Source organism: Staurois parvus, unplaced genomic scaffold (assembly GCF_062004578.1).
Source record: "Staurois parvus isolate SC_StPar_1 unplaced genomic scaffold, SC_StPar_1.0 ptg000019l, whole genome shotgun sequence".
Lineage (NCBI taxonomy): Eukaryota > Metazoa > Chordata > Amphibia > Anura > Ranidae > Staurois > Staurois parvus.
The window spans coordinates 24,685,549-24,707,930 of NW_028317815.1; the positions used below are offsets into that span (position 1 = coordinate 24,685,549).

The 22,382-nt window shown below is 41.7% G+C and overlaps 1 protein-coding gene across 5 annotated transcripts in view; it reads right to left on the bottom strand.

The window, feature by feature from the left end:
* Positions 1-22,382, bottom strand: part of CACNA2D1 (calcium voltage-gated channel auxiliary subunit alpha2delta 1) — an 857,854-nt gene that overhangs the window by 27,390 nt on the left and 808,082 nt on the right. For all 5 annotated transcript variants that reach the window (XM_089685880.1, XM_089685888.1, XM_089685869.1 and 2 more), the window contains 3 exons: positions 17,552-17,681; positions 16,793-16,905; positions 15,603-15,685 (listed from right to left, as the gene is read on the bottom strand). In XM_089685880.1, coding sequence (XP_089542006.1) covers positions 15,603-15,685; positions 16,793-16,905; positions 17,552-17,681 — 326 coding nt within the window. The remainder of the gene's footprint in view (positions 1-15,602; positions 15,686-16,792; positions 16,906-17,551; positions 17,682-22,382) is intronic.

Below are 22,382 nucleotides of genomic sequence, written 5' to 3' on the forward strand. Positions count from 1 at the left end.
CTGTTTTTACAAATGTCTATGTTGAATAGAAAGTGATTGTGTGCCACTGACCACCAGCCCTTTTTGAATTATTGTTTTTTCAATATGAATACATTTAAACAAACCCAATATTCCAATTGAGTCAACAGTAAGCCGTGCTTTTATACAAATGCTGATCATTGTTTTCTCACTCATAAGCGAACTGTTTAGTGCTGTGTTAAAGTTCAAAGCATACCAACATAACAGTCTCTGCCAATCCCTCAATCAGCTTCCACTTTCCAGGATTTATCCAGAGCCTCTCCCATTTTCTGGAACTCCCTACTCCTACCTCTAATTAACTGTACTTTTACTTTCTCCATCAGTACATCTCTTACAGTTTTTTACCTTTTGTGCCACTTGACCTTCCCTGTACTTTCTCCATTTAGGCCTCATTCACATGGCCAATTACTTTCATGTCCGTGTAGGACAATACTTTGTAACCAGTTTTCTATCCAGGTACACACACTATTGTCAATGCCAACAGACCTCAATTTGTAAATTAACCATTTTTGGGATACTGTATCAAATGCTTTGTCGAAATCCAGGTACACAACATCCACAGGTCTTCCTCTATACAGATTATAGCTCACTTCCTCATAGAATGTTAATAGGTTGATCTGGCAAGAACAAGCTTTCATAAATCCATGCTGGCTACTACTAATAATACTACTGACTCTTGGATATGATCCCTTATCATCCCATTCAATAGTTTACATACTATTAATGTTAGGTTGACTGTTCTGTGGTTTCCAGGTATAAATCTCTCTGCCTCTTTTTTGAACATTGATACCACATTAGCATTCTGTCAATCCAGTATACCATTTCAGTTAGTAAGCTGTCCTTAAAGATTAGGAATCTTGTGTAACGCTATGCATCATGTAATCTATGAAAAATGGTTTTGGGGTGAGGCAAAAATAATTTGTTGAATCAACTTGGAAGTGGCACAGCATATATGCATTAATAAAACAAACAATATCTGCATTGAGTAGAAATATAAGGCAACTGACACCAATAGGTAGTATAAAGACTTGAACTAATATAAGTAGAACGCCAGTGTATAGTGTAGTGCCAGTTATGAAATAGTGAAACTAAAGTTATATTGAAGCAAATAAAAATATATACACTAAAGATAATATAATAAATGTTCGTGATACAAAAAAATCAGTCACTATAACAGCATAAACGGGGTCCCTTGATAAAGTCCTATTGGATGAAATGCGTTGGGGAGGAGTGTGTAGTGCTGATGTCACACCGCTGCGTGATTCTAGGTTGGTAGCAACTATTTATGTAAGTCAACATTTCTTTGTTATACTTGCTATGAATTTTATCAGATTTTATTAAATACTACACTACTACTATTGGAAGCCTATTTGCTCCTGGCAAACTTTATTTCACTGCAGCTCGGCTAGATAGAATGACATCTGTCAACATAGTCATATATCAAGACACATGCACCTTTGGAATCCTTATTTAAATACACAGGTGTTTATGCTGTTGTAGTGGCAGCCATCATTTCTGGTGAGTCTTCAATTCACTGTGAGACAGTAACAACATTTGTGAATTACTTTGCTAAAGTGGATGGACATTATTTTAAATTTTCTCACTGATTTTTTGATATCACAGATGTTTATTATATTATTGTTTTTATTTGCTTCAATTTAAATTTAGTTTCACTATTTTATAACTGGCGCTACATATATGCATTAAAGTGTTACTAAACCCAGGACCCTGCATTCACTATATCTGGTCTCCCACAGTACACAGAACATGAAAGTGCAATTATTTTAGTAAATATAAACTGCTAAATACACTTTCTCACTAGCAGTTAGAGCAATTGTGACTTCAGCAGACCACTGGTTAAAGCTTGTAGGAGGAGATTTCATTCTGCTTTAGGAGACTGCAAATCCCCTGACCTTCTGTCTGGACAGTGCTGATTGGCCCTGTGCTGATCACAAGCACTCTCCCAAGAAAAAAAAACCTCCCTAGCAATATGCACTAAACTGAGCATGTGCATGTGGCTACAGGTTCAGTCTGTCTCATCAGGAGATAGGTTGTGGACATTTGAACAAGAGGAGGGGCAGAGAAGAAAGGATCAAACTGCCTTTTTACACAATGCAGAGGATTACCCCTTACGTTCCACAGTGAGTATAGCAAGCATGCTTTACTGCATATACAGACTGAATTTAGTGTTGTGGGTTTAGTAACACTTTAATATTACTTAAAAATTCCTAAAGGAGTGTTTCATATATTGTGTTTTATTCAGTGTTTCCACCTAGAGGCTAAATGTATATCAAGATAAAGGAAAACAACATGCATGCAGTTAGAGCGAAAATTATTTAACAATCATGAAGCAAACATAAAGGTATTACACACGCACAAACAGTGGGACAAATGTGGGACTTTTCACATATCAAAGCACAATACTCATTTATAAAATCCATAATTTTATTTATCATGCACTAAATACTTTCTTTTTAAATGATATTAAAGCTGGCACAATAGTGTTAGATACATGGCAAAATAATGTACATGCTTTCATCCCGTCAGTCTTTTTCTCCCTGAATAATATCATACATGTCAATTATCTACAAAAATGTATACAAATCTTTCATGTACGCAGTGAGGGAGAAAGGATGAATCTCAACGTGTTCCGTGGATTACATCAGCCACTTCCTCAGGAGATTAAAAGGGTATGCATCTTTTAAGTAGTTGTAAACCTCAGTGACGCTAAAAACATGTCTGAATAGTTAAAGTCTTTGATGAAGCCATGTTTAGATTTTTTTTTTAAACTGTCTTTTATACATGTTTTGCCTGCTCCAGTGCAGGTCACGTGATCGCTGTTGATTCCCAAGCGATCATGTGACCTGCTGGTGGGTGTGTATGGGGAGGGGCAGACGCATCTATCATGTCTGGGAGACAGCTTCACAAAGAGAAGAGAAGGAGCTGCTGAAGGGGAAGCTGCTGTCAGTCAGGGTTGGAAGGATGGACAGGGGGAAGGGGGCATGGTTTACACTGACCCCGTAAAATACAGGCACAATGTGTGATTACACATCCTGCCTGTATCTAAGTGCCTGCCTGTATCTAAGTGCAGGCTGACAGAGGATGTAAACTGATCATGCTACCATGGATTGGAAGTCATGCTAGTGTGGTCAGTTTACTCTCATGAGGAGAGACACATGCAGTATCAACCAGGTAACTGAACAGCAGGCATAATTATATATTATTAAGAAAACTCACATAGAAATACATTAAAGAGCCGGTGGAATAATTATTTACTGTATTTTTAGGTTTACCATCACTTTAAGCAAGATAAAGAAAAATACAATGTTGTATACCCCGTAAATATCATTAATATTGCCAGGGGTGTGGAAATTTTAAAAAATAACTACTTGTCCAAGGGACTAATCGGGGTTCCAATCTACTTGTCTCTCATGACAATCTACTCATCCTGATAAAAAAAAATATTTATTTTCCCAGAATTAAAAATATGAAGGGTTGATGTTTCTTATTAGGCAGATGTGCTTTTAGGAATGTCTAGGGCTTTTAAAAACAAAAACAGGCTTTATGGTGCGTTAAACGTTTTATGTTTTTTAGTTTTTACAGAAAATTTCCTAGAACCCCCAAACGGGTCCTAATCGAGAATTGTTAAATACCAGTAGTGCATACTGCACAGGGCAGAGTTCAAGAGAGCACTGCGTACAGGGTGAAGGGTTCAGGAATGCACTGCATACAAGGTTCAGGAATGCACTGCATACAGGGTTCAGGAATGAACTGCATACAGGGTGCAGGGTTCAGGAATGCACTGCATACAGGGTGAAGGGTTCAGGAGAGCACTGTGTACAGAGTTCAGGAGTGAGTTGCGTACAGAGTGCAGGACCCAGGAATGCATATCTCATAGGCCAGTTTACAACCCTCCCTTCTAGTACAGGGCCCTCCTCCCACCCCCAAATTCTCCCTCCCCCACCTACCAGAGTATCAGAGAGAGGGCCTGCTGCAGAAGAGAAGCTACAACTTACAATAGGAGTGCAATGTTAAGTGGGGAGAGGGGCATTAGTGCTAATGGATGATAAGGGATGACATTGGTGCCAAGTTAATGAGGCATTGGTGCTAAATGGGGGGAGGGGGAAATGTGCTAATTTCTAATGTTGGGGAGAGGGGGGGGGGCATTGAGGATTAGGGGGGGAGGAGAAACATTGGGGATAAGTGGGAGAAGAAGGGGACATTTGTGGTAAGTGGGATAATAGGGGGACATTGGGGATAAGGGGGGGAAGAGGGAGGGCATTAGGGAAAGTGGGGGGAGAGAAGGGACATTGGGAATTAGTGGAGGGAGAGGAGGAACATTGGGAATTAGTGGAGGGAGAGGAGGAACATTGGGAATTAGTGGAGGCAGAAGAGGAACATTGAGAATAAGTGGTGGAGAGGTGGACATTTGGGAGAAGTGGGAGAAGAAGGGGGAGACTGGGGATAAGTGTGTGGGGGGGCATAGGAGTTTAGTAGGGGGGGAATTGGAGATAAGTGGGGGAGAATGGGACATTTGGGATAGGTGGGGGGCAGAGGAGGACATTTGGGATAACTGGGGGGAGGAGGGGGCATCGGGGATAAGTGGTGGGGAGAGTGGGGACATTGGGGATAAGTGGGAGAGGAGGGGGGACATTGGGGATAAGTGAGGGGGAGAGGGAGGACATTTGGGATAAGTGGGAGAAGAGGGGGACACTTGGAATAAGTGGGGAAGGGGGGCATTGGGGATTAGTGGAGGGAGAGGAAGAACATTGGGGATAAGTGGAGGAGAGGGGGACATTTTAGATAAGTGGGGGGAAAGAGGGGGGGCATTGGGGATTAGTTGAGGGAGAGGAAGAACATTAGGAATTAGTGAAGGGAGAGGAGGAACATTGGGGATAAGTGGAGGAGAGGGGGACATTGGGGATAAGTGGGGTGGGGTTGTGATGCTGTGTGTGAGTGACCTATGTGACTGTACTGCACATGCTGATTGTCACATACCACAGTGCACTTAGTCAGGAAGATTCCTGGAGATGTCCATTACAGGTGGGGTACAGCAGCACACCCATTCCTGGAACAGCAGAGGAGCAGAGCTCTGAGCAGTAGCTGTACAGACTGGAGGCAGAGCAGTGTCTGCGACTGACAGCCAAAAGGAAGAAAGTATGTATGCACGTCTTTCAGAAAGAGAAGAAAAGCTCACAGTCCTGGCTTTTCATTGCAGAAGATTACTAGCTGCAGTAGAGTGCGGGGCTATGACAGGCTTTAATATGATACATTAGATAAGATAAAAAGGGATGTTTGCTAGGAGATAGGAGTCCATGTACTGTGTTCTCGCTCAGAATGGCAACCGCACTGAAGGAAACACCACTCCCCTGCCCTCTCTTGTGATGTCATGTGCAGAACAGTGAGGGTTTTGTGCTGCTGGACTAGAAGTCAGGCTTCTCTGTCTTCAGCTTCTGCCAGCGCCGGAGCAGTCCGCAGCAGGGCTAAATGTAGGACAAATTGTCTTGCCCGGTGCCCAGAATGGCATTTTCCAGGCTTCCGGCGATAGGAATTAAACATCAGAGGAAGAAAAGTCAATGTTCAAGTCTCTTTTCCAAGCTTTGCAGGCGGGAAGTGAATCAGAGGTTCTGTCACCAAGAAGAAGCAGATAGGTAAATGATACTAAATGCCTCCGTGGTTCAGCCTTTGAACAGAGTGACTCAAAGGAGGTGAGAGGGCGGACCCATTTATGGCGATATGCAGGAGAGAGAATAAAATGTCTGATTCGAAGACAGACCCAAAAGGGAAAGGTGAGATCACCCATAGTACTTGCCAGGGAAGAACAAGACTTCAGCTGACTTTTGTGAAAAAAATGGTTCGCTAAAACTTGACTGTGTGGCCAATGTGCTGATGGAAAGGACTTATGCATACCGGGAGGGAAGTCCGGATTGAGGCCAAGAGAAGTTAGTGGGTGGGGGCATCTGAAATGGAGGCCGATTTACAGGCTAAGCTAAAGGTTTTAAGGGAAGGACCAATTATTGGATGTCTTGAGGAATGTGTTTGGTCAGAAGCCACAGGATCGATGCCAAGGGGGAAGTGGAACAAGAGTGTTCCAGCTGGACCCACGCTTTGGTGAAGTGAATATTCCAATCGATTATCCTAGTAAGATGGCAGGCCGGATGGTAGAGTTGCAGGTCAGGTAGTCCAATCCCCCCTTTGGATTTGAGAGCACAAGTTGGGAGAAGGAAATACGTGGCCGTTTATGATTCCAGAGAAAAAGAGAGCACATTCTTCTGCATGAAACGAAAAAGGTGGGTGGTAAATGGATAGGTAAGGTTTGAAATAGATAGAGGAGGCGCGGGAGGATATTCCTTTTTAGTATAGCAGCCCTACCAAACCAGGAGAAGCATGGGCGATGTCACCTAGTTAGGTCTGCTCAGATGGCACCAAGGGTTGAAAGAAAGTTTTTGACATAAAGATCAGAGAGGTTACTCGAAAGCTGTATTCCCAGATAGGTAAGGGAGTCCCTTTCCCATTAAAACGGGAACTCTGACTGACAAAAGGAAACCAGGTCTGGAGGAAGAGTAATGTTTAAGGCATAGGATTTGGAATTATTAATTTTGAGGTTCGAGATATATTGAAAAAAGGAAAAATCCTTAAGTAGGTTGGGCAAGGTGATCCAGGGCTCCGTCAAAAACAAAAGAATGTCGTCTGCGTAGGCAGCAAGTTTGTATTCCTTGTTCGCCACGGAAATACCCCTGATATCTGGGTTTAAGCGGAGTTTGCGTAACAATGGTTCTAGTGATATCACAAAAAGAAGTGGGGATAGGGGGCAACCTTGGCGCGTACCATTCCCAAGAGGGAATGGATGAGATAGATGCCCATTCACACCGACCTGAGCAGTTGGACCAGAATACAGTGCCATAATGAAATTGAGCATGATGTCCCCTAAACCAATCGCCTGTAAGGATGCCTTTAAGTAATCCCAGGACACCCTATCAAAAGCCTTCTCGGAATCTAGGGAAAGAATAAATCCTAGACTGCGAGAATCGTGAAGAAGGTTAAGAGCCTTGATGGTGTTATCTCTTGCTTCCCTTCCCGGGATGAAGCCCACTTGGTCAAGGTCAATCAGGGAGGGAAACAAGGGAAGGAGACGGTTGGCTAGGATTTTTGCGTAGATTTTGATGTCTACGTTCAAAAGAGAGATGGGTCTATAATTGGTAACCAAAGTGACATCTTTACCTTCTTTGGGGATGACAGTAATATGAGCTTCCAGGAGGCGATGATGTTGTGTAGGGGGTGAAGAGAAAGTGTTGAAGGCGGAGAGGAAGGGTCCACTCAAAATATCTAGAAACTCCTTGTAATATGCCACAGAAAGACCATAAGGGCCGGCCTTTTACCAGGTTTCATTTGCTGGATGGCTCGGGAGAGTTCCTCCGTCGTGATATGATGTTCCAAATCCTGAACAGTATCATCAGGTACAGTGGCAGGACTATAGAGGCGAAGAAAGTCAGAGATTAGGGTGTCTCTAGGCTTATTGGCCTCAGAAGGGCGACGTTCTGGAGGGAGATTGTATAATGTTTTGTAATATTGCTCGAAGTGAGATGCTATATCCGCATTTGGGGTGGCCAAAGAGTCATCCGAGCCCCTAATCTTGTGAACTGTTAAACTGGACTTTTTTGTTTGGATTGATATGGCTAGAATCTCCTGCTTTAGTTAGCAAATTCATAAAAAAGTTTGTGCGGCAAAATGAATCTGCGCTTAGCTGCCTTGCCTAGTTCGTTTAAGAGCTGTGCGCGGGTGTCCATAAGATCAGATAAAGTCGAGGCGGCCTGATTATCTTTGTGCGCCTTTTCCAGGAATTTAATGCAATCTAAGAGTTGTTGTAAGCGAGTCTGTCTCTCTTTTTTATGTTTTGTGGCCATAGCTATTAGGACTCCTTGAATGACGCATTTATGTGCCTCCCATTGAGTTAACGAAGAGGTATCTGGAGTTTGATTGTTCAAAAAGTAGTCCGTTAATTGGGAGCAAACCTCTGCTTCATTGGCCGAGTCTGAAAGAAGAGAGGCATCCAAACGCCATATCTTAGAACGGGAATGTTTCTCCGGAAATTGTAATGTCATAGTGATAGGGTGATGATCAGAGAGGAAAATCGGTTCGATGGAAGAATCATGGCAGAAAGAGAGGTCAGCTTGCGTGATAAAGAGGTAATTGATTCTGGAATATTTGTTGTGTGGAGGGGAGAAAAATGTATAGTCTTTGACATTCGGGTGGCGGACTCGCCAAGAGTCGTGAAGTTGCAGATCTTGAAGTTAAATGTGAATCTGTCTAATGGATTTATATGGCAAGAAAGAGCTTCCCGAGGAAAAGTCCAATAAAGGGCATAGGGGAACATTAAGATCACCTCCCAAGATTAGGATACCCGTCTGGAAGGAGGAGAGTGAAGAGGTAATGGAGTGGAAAAAGGATACCTGTTTAGTGTTGGGTGCGTAAAGATTTGCTAAAGTGATGGGCCTATTGGCAAAATTACCTTTTAGAAACAGGAATCTACCATCCGGATTCGGAAGTGACTCCGAGATAACCAGAGGGAGGCGCTTTGCAATCAAAATGGAAACGCCTTTAGATTTAGCATGAGGGTTAGGAGTATGATGAACTGTTGGAAAACGGGAGTTAGTAAGCTTGAGTATGGCATCGCGACAGAAGTGCTTTTCCTGAAGAAAAACAATATCCGCTCTCTGTTTAAAAAGGTGCGAAAGCAGGAGAGAGCGCTTTTCAGGGGTATTCAGACCCTTCACATTAATAGACAGAACTTTCAGCAAAAGATGTCCTGACAGGGAGTTGAGAGAAGCCATGTCCAGGAGAGTAAAGGGAACCTAATGGGATGAGAAAGGGGGTATGGGGAAGAGAGAGAAGAGAGGAAAGAAAAAAAAAAAAGGGAAGGGGGGGAGAGGGGAAGGAAAAGAAATGAAATGAAAAGTAAGAGGGAAATGTGGGGAAAAAAGAGAGAGAGAGAGAGAGAGAGAGATAACCGTCAGTGGGGGTAGACCAGCTGACCCACCAAGATACGGGAAGAAGGAAAGAAGAACAAGAAAGAAGAATGGGTAGGAGGAAAATAGCAGAAAGAGGAACAAGGAATGAAAGGAGATGAGAGGCAGAGGACAAGGGAGTAAAGACGGCCGGAAAAAGTTCAGCGAGAGCTCTCAAAGCTCGCTGTGTGGGAAACGCGGTTTACTTAGATCCAAAAAGAAAGAGTCCCTCGGGCCATAGACCTTAAAAAATGCAAGAATCGGGGAGGGAGGGTGAGCACAATTTGTTTGAATGAAGATATAGATGGGGGCACAACCGCCATCATCCGACATAATGGGTGAGGTAAGACGCAGCAACAAGCTTAGGGATATCAGAAGGAAAATGTAATAAATGTCATGAGGGCAAGGAAACCGAATATATATCATTAGGGCGTATAGTGGTGGAAGCATTGTATGTAGGGAAATGAGAAAATGCACATCTAATTGGAATGCAGTCGTAGCATGATTCTAAAGTCATGGGCAGAGTTGTGGTATTGTAGGTGTGCCGTGGTAGGGCCAGTGTGCGAGTCCATGCTGAAAATAAAACATCAGTGAAAGCCAGATGGAAAACCTGCATATCATTAAGATGAAAAGCAAATCGTATCATAATCTGTTTATGGCAAAAACAATGCAACATCACAGAAACAGCAGGGCAACCATTCAACAAAAAAAAAAAGCAACCATCAAAGGAAACAATTGGGAAAAATGAGACATAGTGCACCATTTCTTTTTGGAACCCAAAGGTATCTCTCATCCAGGGGCGGACTGACCATTTGGAAACTTGGGCACTGCCCGAGGGCCTGGGTTCAGTAGGGGGCCCCATGAGATGCCCCTGGTACCTTTTTCATAGGCTTTTTTGAGTTTGGGCAAGGACACAGGGGCTCCATGACACCCTATTGCCCAGGGGCCCCATGATTTGTCAGTCCACCCCTGCTCTCATCTGTCCCAACTCTTCTCTTCCTGACTCCCTCTCAAAAACTCAAACCATCCATCTCCCACCCTGCTCCCGCAGGGCTCCACGACATTCTAAAAATCAAGTAGCACCTCGTGTCTAAAAAGAAAAAATAGCGGTAGCTAGGCAAGGGGATAGGGAAGAGGACGGGACGGGGGGGGGGAGCTCAGCAGAAACTCCAAATGATGGTTTCAAAACCTGTAAGCAGTAAATGTGGTTTAGATGGGTGTTATGACATGAGGTGAAGGAGGGGGCCGGACTCCGCAGGAAACAACACCTGGAGAGTGTAACGAGGTGATACTTGATTTCAAACAGATATGTAACATAATAATAGTATGGAAATGACAGCCCCAAATTCCCTCCTCCCCCCAACCCAGTCTCCCCCCACCATCCCACACCACCCCTGGAAAAGGTATAAAGGCGAGCTGGAGTATGAAACCTCTCACAGTAAACTAATGAAGAACAGTAGGGATCATGGTCAGGGAAATACAGACAATATGTAATGGAGGGCATGGAATTCACCTCTGACCACTGCAAGATCATCAAAAGACCCCTGGGAGGCCATACAACCAAACAGGGTATAGAGGGTCCGGAGATCCATACTCTCCAGAGACTCTATGCAGCGGACAAATCAGCATATACATTACATACAGAGCTAGAGAAAGACTGTAGGACCATCCCCCAGGCTTCCATCAGAGGTAGTGAAAATGCAGCAATTAAAAGGCCAGTGACATGGAGGGTGCCTGCGGAGGTACATCAGGACTGGCTGTCCACTGAAGAAGCTGAGACGGAGAGGGAAAAGGTCTTCATGATCGATGAGGCGAATTTGGCAACATCTGCAGGGGCATCAAAAGACCTGGACCAGGGCGGATGGGTTAGAGAGCAGAAAATGTAAGGGTGAAGGTGTCCAGTTAAGGGGCTAAACAGGACCCGAGGTGCTACCGGCATGGTCCTGGAGTCGGATGAGAGGGATCCGGTAAGATCATAATCTGGATAAGTATTGCTGATGAGAGAAAGCTAGGGAAAAGATCGAAGAAAGGCCTTTAGGCATCATGGCGGGGTCTGCAATGTGCAGGAGAGGCCGTCGGGCTGTTGTTGGTGATGAAGCCTCTAGCAGGAAGTCTCGGAGGAGTGGAAGGGAACGATTGGCGGCGGCAGAGATGGGGGCCTTGCCAATCCATGTCACTTGGTACTCGACCAGATTCAGTAGCATTTGGAAGACACAAAGATCTGTAACAATCTGGAAGCTCAACTAGAAGAATGTCCAGTGCGGAACAGAAGCTGGGGAGATCCTCTGGAACTCGCAGGTAGGCTGTGCGCCCCTGAGCTTGAGCGGAGAGACAGAATGGAAATCGCCACCTGTATGGTATGTTATGAGAGCGAAGTGTGTCCAGCAGGGGGCGAAGTTCTTGCCTTTGTTGCAAGGTTATGGAGGAGAGGTCCTGGAACAGGTGTATCTTATTACCCTGAAATAAAAGGCGTCTTCTTTCTCTGGCCCTTCTGAGAATGTCTTCTTTGATTGGAAAGCTGACCAAGCAACACACCACATCTCTTGGGGGGTCAGAATCTCTGCCTCTGGAGCGAAGCGCTCTGTGTGCATGGTCCAGATCAATGGGTGCAGCAGGTGGACGGCCCAGCAGATCACTGAAGATCGCAATTACTGTTTTGGGGATGTCGCTCGGCTCCACAGATTCAGGCAAGCCACGCAATCTGATATTATGTCTGCGACCTCTATTATCCAGATCTAGAATCTGTCTATAAAAATCACGAATATGAGATGTGTGCGATACTGACAACTGCTGTATCTCCACTATGGCATCAGCATTAGATCTGCTTGTGAATTCCACCTCCTCTATTCTTGTACTTAACAAATGAAGGTCTTCCTTTAGGTCACTGAGGGCTGTGGTAAAAGTAGCTTTAATGTCAGCTGCAACTGCCTGCAGATCTCTTAAAGAAAGTGTATGAGTGTCTGAAGAGAGATCATGCTGTAGGACAGATTCCATGCCAGCCCCAGTGTCTGTGTTCTGAGCACATGTTGCTGTAGTGGAGGGAGGAGGGGGAGGGGGATGCTGCATGTGGACTGTCCCTCTGCTGAGAGCTGAACAGCTCCTAAATATGTCTGGATTGCTGGGGGTTATGTGCCCACGGAGAGCGGGAACGGGAGCTGGAGACCAGTCCGCTTTCCCCATCATGTAATGGCTCTGTCTCACCCACTCCTCTGCTAATATCGATGCAAGGTCTCTGGCTGGCAGGAGCTCCTGTATCACACGACCATCTTGGATCTCGGCAGACCACGCCCCCCCATCTCTTGCATTTTAGCACATTGTTATGCTTAGATTAAATAAAGTTACAGTCAAACCTACAATTATTGCTGTCTGCCCTCCACCATCCATACAGTAAGAGCTTAGACCAGTTCTTATTGTACAGTACATCAACCATGATTTTCACTTATTTTCTCAATATTTTTTTTACTTTTATAAAAGCAGTACACTTTTTTGCACACACAATTTGACACTTCTTAGAGGGACCACTGCTGTAATAAAATTTACTTACAAACAGATTATTCAGTATTTTTTGTAGCTTTTAATCATTTGTAGAGTTTCAGAATAAATACATATGCAGGACACTTGGTTTAACATTTTTCCCCTTGTAAACAATAGTGAAATACCTGTTCCACCCTTGTTTTATGTGTTTATGAAATATACAGTACGTGCCACTTTATTTTGGCCAGCATATCTGAATAGTTACAGTGATTTTATAATTGCTGTAAAAATATCTGCTCACTGCCAAAATGAATGGATATACAGTACATGATAAAGATGAACCAAACTTCATTGACACAGCAACAATAATAACACTGCAGTTTTGGTCGATATCCTCATATCCTTTGCAAGCCCCATGAGTGCCTTTTTTGGATATACAGTACATATATATATATATATATATATATATATATATATATATATATATACACAGACACACACTATATTGCCAAAAGTATTGGGACACACTTCCAAATCATTGGATTCAGGTGTTCCAATCACCTCCACTTGACTGGCCTGAACAGAGTCCTGACCACAACCCGACAGAACACGTCTGGGATGAATTAGAGTGGAGACTTTGAACCAGGCCTTCTCATCCGACATCAGTGCCTGACCTCACAAATGCGCTTCTGGAAGAATGGTCAAACATTCTCATAGACACACTTGTAAACCTTGTGGACAGCCTTCCCAAAAGAGTTGAAGCTGTTATAGCTGCAAAGGGTGGGCCAACTCAATATTGAACCCTACAAACTAAGAATGGGATGCAATTTAATTTCATGTGTGTGTAAAGGCAGGTGTCCCAATACTTTTGGCAATATAGTTATATAGTTTTTTATATATATATATATATATATATATATATATATATAAAACAACTGCCTTGGGCAACAACTTATTAATGGACATATTTACTGAATAGCAACATAGGAATCAATGTAGATAAGCTAGGTGACTGTTAAACATTTGCTTAGAAAGGTCACTATATTGGTACAAGGTGAACCATGTATACTGTATTTTTGTAGATTCTCGAGACTCAGCTCCCATCCTGCAGAAGTCGGAAGATACAGTACATAAAGCAAGGTAAGGGATGTGTCATAATCATCAATTGAAATTTGTTTACAGTGTGAAGAAACATTTAAGTGAAACAACTATCCTATCATGGTACTCAAACTAAAACTTAAAGATAGCAGAATCCTTACAAAGAATGTATACTGTCACAAATATTATTACTCCCCCAGAGATGGACATTTTAGGCTTTATTAGCCACCTTATCTCTTACTTGTCAAGGATGTTTCTGAAATGGAAACAAGGTAAGTCTATTCCTGCACAATGTCTATGAAGGCAATTGTGACTGGCCAGAAAAGATATGCAGGACCTTTCTGGATTGCACCATAATCAGGTTTTATCTATTTACCTTACCTTGGAATTGTGTTGCCTGAGACTAGGTAGTCATCTGCTGCAAATAAAGAATCGCCCTGAACTCTCCAAAAATATACATCTACCAGAAGGAATCACTGTAGTCCAAGCAAAATCTGTATTCCGAGTGGAAGATATCAATGTTCTCCAAATGTTGTAATATTTTTAAAGGAAAAGCTTGACTATTATGAAAATAAGGACCTGATTTAAAGGGATGTTTTACTGATATAAATTTACAGGCTACAATTCCTGATCCCTTCTAGCATCAAAGCTTTCTGAGTAACTGAACCTGAACAGGCGTGCACCCAAGGAAATATATATTTTTATGTTATGTCAGTGACTCAGAAGGTATTGAAAGCACTGGATCGGCACAACCACCAGACCAATATCAGACCAGTATCATTTTCAGATGGATAGGATAGCAATGGTAGCTTTAATGTTTCCCTCAGAACAGGTTTATTTTTTTTTAGCAAACATTAAAAAAAACTAAAAAGGATAAGACTATAACTCATCAACACAAGAATACTTGCAGTAAAATGAAGATAGAAGTAGACATCAAGGCAGTGGCACCACTTGGCGTGCACAAAGGCTCATCCTATTAATAACAGGCAAAGTTGCAAGCAGAAGAAAAAAAGACAATAAAAGACACACAAGATGAGATGTCATGCAGTTGGCAAGCAGTTACATGAGCTCACATGATTCACCTAGAATTAAGATTCACAATCTACATTTAGGATGGATTCAAAATTCTAAACCACTGCTGATGAGCATATTTGAGCTAATGAGTAAAAAAGTTACTTTCACACAATTATGACAAGAAACATAAATATCAAATTTAAATAAGGTATAGATGAATAACAGAAACTGAATCTCCCCATCTACTGATAAAAAAGTTGAAAATTAAACTCATCGATGAAAGGATTTGCATTCCTTTTCCCTGATTCACACAGCAGCTTTGAGGGCTATTATGGCTATAGCCGAACACTTGGTTCAAGAATAAACCTTTGTTCTGCACCCTTTTTTCCCTTCCTCATTTTTTGACACATTTATAAACTTTTCCCAAACATATATCCAGTCATCTTTCTTTCATGTAGTGCATCTATGACATATTTAGCACTTATATGGTTGATCAAACAAGAGGTGTATTTGGCTAGACTTTTTCATTATCACCTTAAAAAAATAAAGCTTAAGCTGAAAAAATAGAAAGAAGGCTAAGAAGATGAAAAGTCTGATATTCTTCCACCAGTATTTTCAAACATTGTGTGAAAGTAGCTTGCTACAGAGCTGAGATAATGCAGCCATGAATTTAAATTTAATTATAAAAGACAGTTAAAAGTAGCAGAGTGGTGCAAGACACATGCAGCGTAAGTTCGCAAAAATACATGGATATATTTAATGTATTGTTGATGTTAACAATCATTCCATAGCATGCCATAAAGTAAATGAGAATATAATAAAGGTAATACTTTTTAAATGGGTATAAATATTGCAAATATGTTTTTTTTTTTTTTATTTAAATAAAAAGTTTAACACTGATCAAACAGTCCATAGAAGCCGCAAGTGATAACAAAAGGAAAAGCTACTTAAAGATTTGTCTCATTTAAATTCTTGTTCAACAATAAGACCTACCAATTCATCTTGGTCAAAGCAAACATCGGGACCTTTTCTGTATCTTGGATTCTGAGCAAGTAGACATGGATCGGGTCCATTAGCTGTAGTTAATTGAGGAAATGCAATACAGAAACATCTTCAATAAAATTTCACAAGTAGATGAAATAGTGGATGATGAAGTTTAAAAGGCTACTGCCATGAGGGGGGCAGAGTCAGCAGCTGAGGAGGATGGCTGCATAGAGACCAGAGGCTAGTCAGGTCCGTATCAGACCAGGGAACTATCAGCCAAGTGAGCCGTAACCAGCGTGGAATGCACAGGAGGAAACTTGGTTAGCCTGTGGCCCCCCATTGGATGTCGCCTCCAGCCCGGCCTCCCATGTGTTTCATGAGACATACTTGACTGAGGAGTGGCAAACCACAAACCGCTGACTCTGGGACAATACCATCTGGCCCAGACATTTATATTATTATATACCTCTCCTATTTACTACCTTTGTGAGTAGCCATTTAGCAGTTCTATCCATTAAACCTTGTTTTCATCTACTACACCTAGGCTAGCGCCCCCATTTGTTCCCTGTTGGTAATCAAAATGCACACATTCTCTACTTACACACTTTTCATTAAGGTGAAGCATTTAATTGAAAACACCATGCAATTTAAAATGTCATCACTGAACGTAAAGGGACTTAATAGCCCAAATAAAAAGTATTCATTTTTCAAATGGCTATTGCTATATCAAACATAAGTAATGCAAAGGAATTTCAACATCATTAAGGTCACTTTTATGTTTAACAGGGAATTAGAGCATTAAAGTTGAACTCCATACAAACAGGTAAATACACAAATGAAATGCCTATGTTGGAGCCATTTTATTTCCATATAGCATGTTCCTTGCACTGAAGTACTCCTGCCTGACTAATTTATGCTGCTTTTCCCTCTCTCTAAGCTCCACTGTACAGGGACTGGAAGAAGCTTATACCATGACAAATGCAGGTAATTACTCTGCTTATATTTTAAAAATACCTTTCATAATTAAAGAGCTGCATTGCTGTGTGGCTTTTCTAACTCTCTGGTGTTCAACTTTACTCTACCTATTTTTTAAAATATTTTCAGTTCTGATACTATGGCAAAATAGTAATATCCCTTTGACAAAAAATTCATTCCATTCTTGGTTTAGTTAAAAATTTTCATTTTAAAATAAAGGATACAGCGCTGTTCTGCTTGTATAAGAGGTTGCTGATCACAAGCATCACATGTGCGATGACTGTCTACTATTATGAAAAGCAAATTGGTGTTGGCAAGCTTTTCAACATGGTAGATTCTGGAAAATAAAAGTCAAAGTAAAAATGTTACAAACAGTTAAAAAAAAGGTACAAAGCTGTAGTTTCAAGCCCATGAGACATGCTGACTACCAGTGTTTGGATGCTATCAAAACAGTGAAGAACTTATTTCATGGTTCCAATGTGGCAATAACTGAAACATTACACATGCATGGTCAGTTGACCAGGTCTTATGACCTCTGAAGTGTAAAGTTGGTAAAACAGCAATGAATTGAATAACAGTATTCTTTTCTTGAGGGCTAGTGAACGTAAGGAAAGGATCACCACTACTCCCTACCAGCCCCAGAGAATAAATGATAATGAGTGGCCTCTGCCTACGTTTCCACCAAAGCACACACCCTGATGCATTTCACCCTACCAAATGCGATATCCATCAAGGTGTGTGATTTGGTGGAGACATGTGGGCTGAGGCCACTCCTTATCATTTATTCACCTGGGCTGGTAGGGAGTAATGGTGATCCTTTCCTCTTTACATTTAATAGCCCTCTGGATTGGTATCAGGACAAGCCTGCACCCCATGCTCTGGGACATAGCGATACCTTTACTTTGAGTGGTGCCTCTACTTTGGGTGGCGCTAAATGCAATATAACAGGTCGCAGTATCCTTTTCCTGACCAAAAAAGATTACCTTGTGCAGTTGACACAGTCTAAATACCCACTAAAAGATCTGTTCTCATTTTCAAAAAAATATTGGGTTTGTTCAGTGATACAGCTTTGCTTCGACATGATGGATGAAAAGTCATCATCATCAAATTCAGCTGAAAGACAAGAGTAATAGGTAAAGTAAGTAATAGTAAGAGATAAGTAAAGTAATAACGTTTAAGGACTTTTGGTAAAAGGGAAAATAATATTAATGTTTTTGAAATCAGCAGATTGTATATAGATAAGGTGAAGAGACATTTGCCAATAAATCGTTATATTCTGTAAAGTGCTATATAAAATGTATATGTAATAGTAATGGTAAACACCATGGTAAAATCTGAGGGCCACATAGTATGAAAAAAAGGTAAAACTGTATATATAAAATGCATAGTTATATAGAGGTATAAAAGTATATATAATATATACTGTATACTGTATATGACTCGTGAAATGTATTTGCTATCTGCAGGCTTTTTTTTTAACAAGTGTGGCTGCACTGTGTTCTACATGTTGTTGCCTTTGGCTTGGTTGTCTTCAGCAGTAGTTTCCCTTAGGTCACTTACTAAAGCCAAGTTATATTGTTACACATTGCTTCAAGGATATAGTTCAATACATTACAGATATGGAGCTTTGTAAGAACACATCAGTTTCATCACATTTCAGCATGTTCTTTTCGAAATTCCACTTAACAGCTGCTTTGATTTCCTGTAATGCTAAATTGTATTGCACTTTTTGTTTTATTGAAGTATAACAGGAAAAATGAAGTGTCATTTTAATTCTTTAACTGTACAAATGCACAATATGGGGTTGATTTACTAAAAGTAAATGGGCTATTCACTGTGCAAGGGAATTTTCCCATAGCTTAGTAAATGAGGTAAAGCTAATTTTTTTTGTTTCCTTGCTTTTAGGAAATCAGCCCCTATGTGTTTGTAACAGAAGACAGACAGAAATATCACATGCTATCTACAGGCGAAACTCTAAAAATTAGAATATCGTGCAAAAGTTCATTTATTTCAGTAATGCAACTTAAAAGGTGAAACTAATATATGAGATAGACTCATTACATGCAAAGCAAGATAGTTCAAGCCGTGATTTGTCATAATTGTGATAATTATGGCTTACAGCTCATGAAAACCCCAAATCCACAATCTCAGAAAATTAGAATATTACATGCAATCAATAAAACAAGGATTGTACATAGAACAATATCGGACCTCTGAAAAGTATAAGCATGCATATGTACGCAGTACTTGGTTTGGACCCCTTTTGCAGCAATTACTGCCTCAATGCGGTGTGGCATGGAAGCTATCAGCCTGTGGCACTGCTGAGGTGTTATGGAAGACCAGGATGCTTCAATAGCTGCCTTCAGCTCTTCTGCATTGTTCGGTCTCATGTCTCTCATCTTTCTCTTGGCAATGCCCCATAGATTCTCTATGGGGTTCAGGTCTGGCGAGTTTGCTGGCCAATCAAGCACAGTAATCCCACGGTCATTGAACCAGGTTTTGGTGCTTTTGGCAGTGTGGGCAGGTGCCAAGTCCTGCTGGAAAATGAAGTCAGCATCCCCATAAAGCTCGTCTGTGTAAGGAAGCATGAAGTGCTCCAAAATCTCCTGGTAGACAGCTGCGTTGACCCTGGACTTAATGAAGCACAGTGGACCAACACCAGCAGATGACATGGCTCCCCAAATCAACACAGACTGTGGAAACTTCACACTGGACTTCAAGCATCTTGCAGTGTGTTCCTTTCCAATCTTCCTCCATACTCTGGGTCCTTGGTTTCCAAATGAGATGCAAAAGTTGCTCTCATCAGGAAAGAGGACTTTGGACCACTGAGCAACAAACCAGGTCTGTTTTTCTTTAGCCCAGGTAAGAAGATTCTGACGTTGTTTGTTGTTCAGGAGCGGCTTGACAAGAGGAATACGACATTTGTAGCCCATGTCCAGGATCGATCTGTGTGTGGTGGCTCTTGATGCACTGACTCCAGCCTCAGTCCACTCCTTGTAAAAGTCCCCAACACTATTGAATGGCCTTTTCCTGACAATCCTCTCCAGGCTGCAGTCATCCCTGCTGCTTGTGCACCTTTTTCTTCCACACTTTTCCCTTCCACATAACTTTCTATTAATGTGTTTTGATACAGCACTTTGGGAACATCCAACTTCTTTTGCAATTACCTTTTGAGGCTTTCCCTCCTTATGGAGGGTGTCAATGATGGTTTTCTGCACAACTGTCAGGACAGCAGTCTTTCCCATGATTCTGATTCCTACTGAACCAGACTGAGAGACCATTTAAAGGCTCAGGAACCCTTTGCAGGTGTTATGGCTTAATTAGCTGATTACAGTGGGACACTTGGAGCCTAGAATATTGCACCTTTTCACAATATTCTAATTTTCTGAGATTGTGGATTTGGGGTTTTCATGAGCTGTAAGCCATAATCATCACAATTATGACAAATCACAGCTTGAACTATCTTGCTTTGGATGTAATGAGTCTATCTCCTATATTAGTTTCACCTTTTAAGTTGCATTACTGAAATAAAAGAACTTTTGCACGATATTCTAATTTTTTGAGTTTCACCTGTAAATGCTTAAAAAGAGATTTGATCACAATTAGAGATGAGCGAATTATTCAAAAATTCGATTCGGCTGATTCGCCAAATTTGAGGAAGAAATTCGATTCGATGCGAATTAATTCGCTACGAATTTAACTTATTAAAAGGGTTTCTAGGCTTCAGAGAGCCTTTAAATTAGTGCAGAACACTGTACCTTTAATTTAAATGCCCTTGGAGATGAGGAAGAAGAAGGAGAAGGATGAGAAGAAGGAGAAGGAGAAGGATGAAAAGAAGGAGAAGGAGAAGGATGAGAAGAAGGAGAAGGATGAGAAGAAGGAGAAGGAGAAGGATGAGAAGAAGGAGAAGGAGAAGGATGAGAAGATGGAGAAGGAGAAGGATGAGAAGAAGGAGAAGGAGAAGGATGAGAAGAAGGAGAAGGATGAGAAGAAGGAGAAGGAGAAGGATGAGAAGAAGGAGAAGGAGAAGGATGAGAAGAAGGAGAAGGAGAAGGATGAGAAGAAGGAGAAGGATGAGAAGAAGGATGAGAAGAAGGAGAAGGATGAGAAGAAGGATGAGAAGAAGGAGAAGGATGAGAAGAAGGAGAAGGATGAGAAGAAGAAGAAGGATGAGAAGAAGAAGAAGGATGAGAAGAAGAAGAAGGATGAGAAGAAGGAGAAGGATGAGAAGAAGGAGAAGGATGAGAAGAAGGATGAGAAGAAGGAGAAGGATGAGAAGAAGGATGAGAAGAAGGAGAAGGATGAGAAGAAGGAGAAGGAGAAGGATGAGGAGAAGGAGAAGGATGAGAAGAAGGAGAAGGATGAGAAGAAGGAGAAGGATGAGAAGATGGAGAAGGATGAGAAGAAGGAGAAGGAGAAGGATGAGAAGAAGGAGAAGGATGAGAAGAAGGAGAAGGATGAGAAGAAGGAGAAGGAGAAGGATGAGAAGAAGGAGAAGGATGAGAAGAAGAAGAAGGATGAGAAGAAGGAGAAGGATGAGAAGAAGGAGAAGGATGAGAAGAAGGATGAGAAGAAGGAGAAGGATGAGAAGAAGGATGAGAAGCAGGAGAAGGATGAGAAGAAGGAGAAGGAGAAGGAGAAGGATGAGAAGAAGGAGAAGGAGAAGGATGAGAAGATGGAGAAGGATGAGAAGAAGGAGAAGGAGAAGGATGAGAAGAAGGAGAAGGAGAAGGATGAGAAGAAGGAGAAGGATGAGAAGAAGGAGAAGGAGAAGGATGAGAAGAAGGAGAAGGAGAAGGATGAGAAGAAGGAGAAGGATGAGAAGAAGGAGAAGGAGAAGGATGAGAAGGAGGAGAAGGATGAGAAGAAGGATGAGAAGAAGGAGAAGGATGAGAAGAAGGAGAAGGATGAGAAGAAGGATGAGAAGGAGAAGGATGAGAAGAAGGAGAAGGAGAAGGATGAGAAGAAGGAGAAGGAAACAAAATAGATACAATGTTTCAACCGCTGTATGGAGGGAATGTCACAGAACTGTCAGAAATAGCCTATTTCTGACAGTTCTGTGACATTCCCTCCATACAGCGGTTGAAACATTGTATCTATTTGTTTCCATAAATGGAAACAAATAGATACAATGTTTCAACCGCTGTATGGAGGGAATGTCACAGAACTGTCAGAAATAGCCTATTTCTGACAGTTCTGTGACATTCACTCCATACAGCGGTTTCAACCGCTGTATGGAGGGAATGTCACAGAACTGTCAGAAATAGCCTATTTCTGACAGTTCTCTGACATTCACTCCATACAGCGGTTGAAACATAGCCTATGTTTCAACCGCTGTATCTATCTGCAGAGCTCCGCTAAGTGTATCTGCAGAGCTCCACTATTTCTGACAGTTCTGTGACATTCCCTCCATACAGCGGTTGAAACATTGTATCTATTTGTTTCCATTTATAGATACAATGTTTCAACCGCTGTATGGAGTGAATGTCACAGAACTGTCAGAAATAGGCTATTTCTGACAGTTCTGTGACATTCCCTCCATACAGCGGTTGAAACATTGTATCTATTTGTTTCCATAAATGGAAACAAATAGATACAATGTTTCAACCGCTGTATGGAGGGAATGTCACAGAACTGTCAGAAATAGCGGAGCTCTGCAGATACACTTAGCGGAGCTCTGCAGATACACTTTTTGCCGGCTTGGAATTCTTCTTATTTTCATCCTACTTCTTCTTCTTCTTCTTCATCTTCTTCTGAGGATGAGGATGAAGAAGAAGAAGTAGGATGAAAATAAGAAGAATTCCAAGCCGGCAA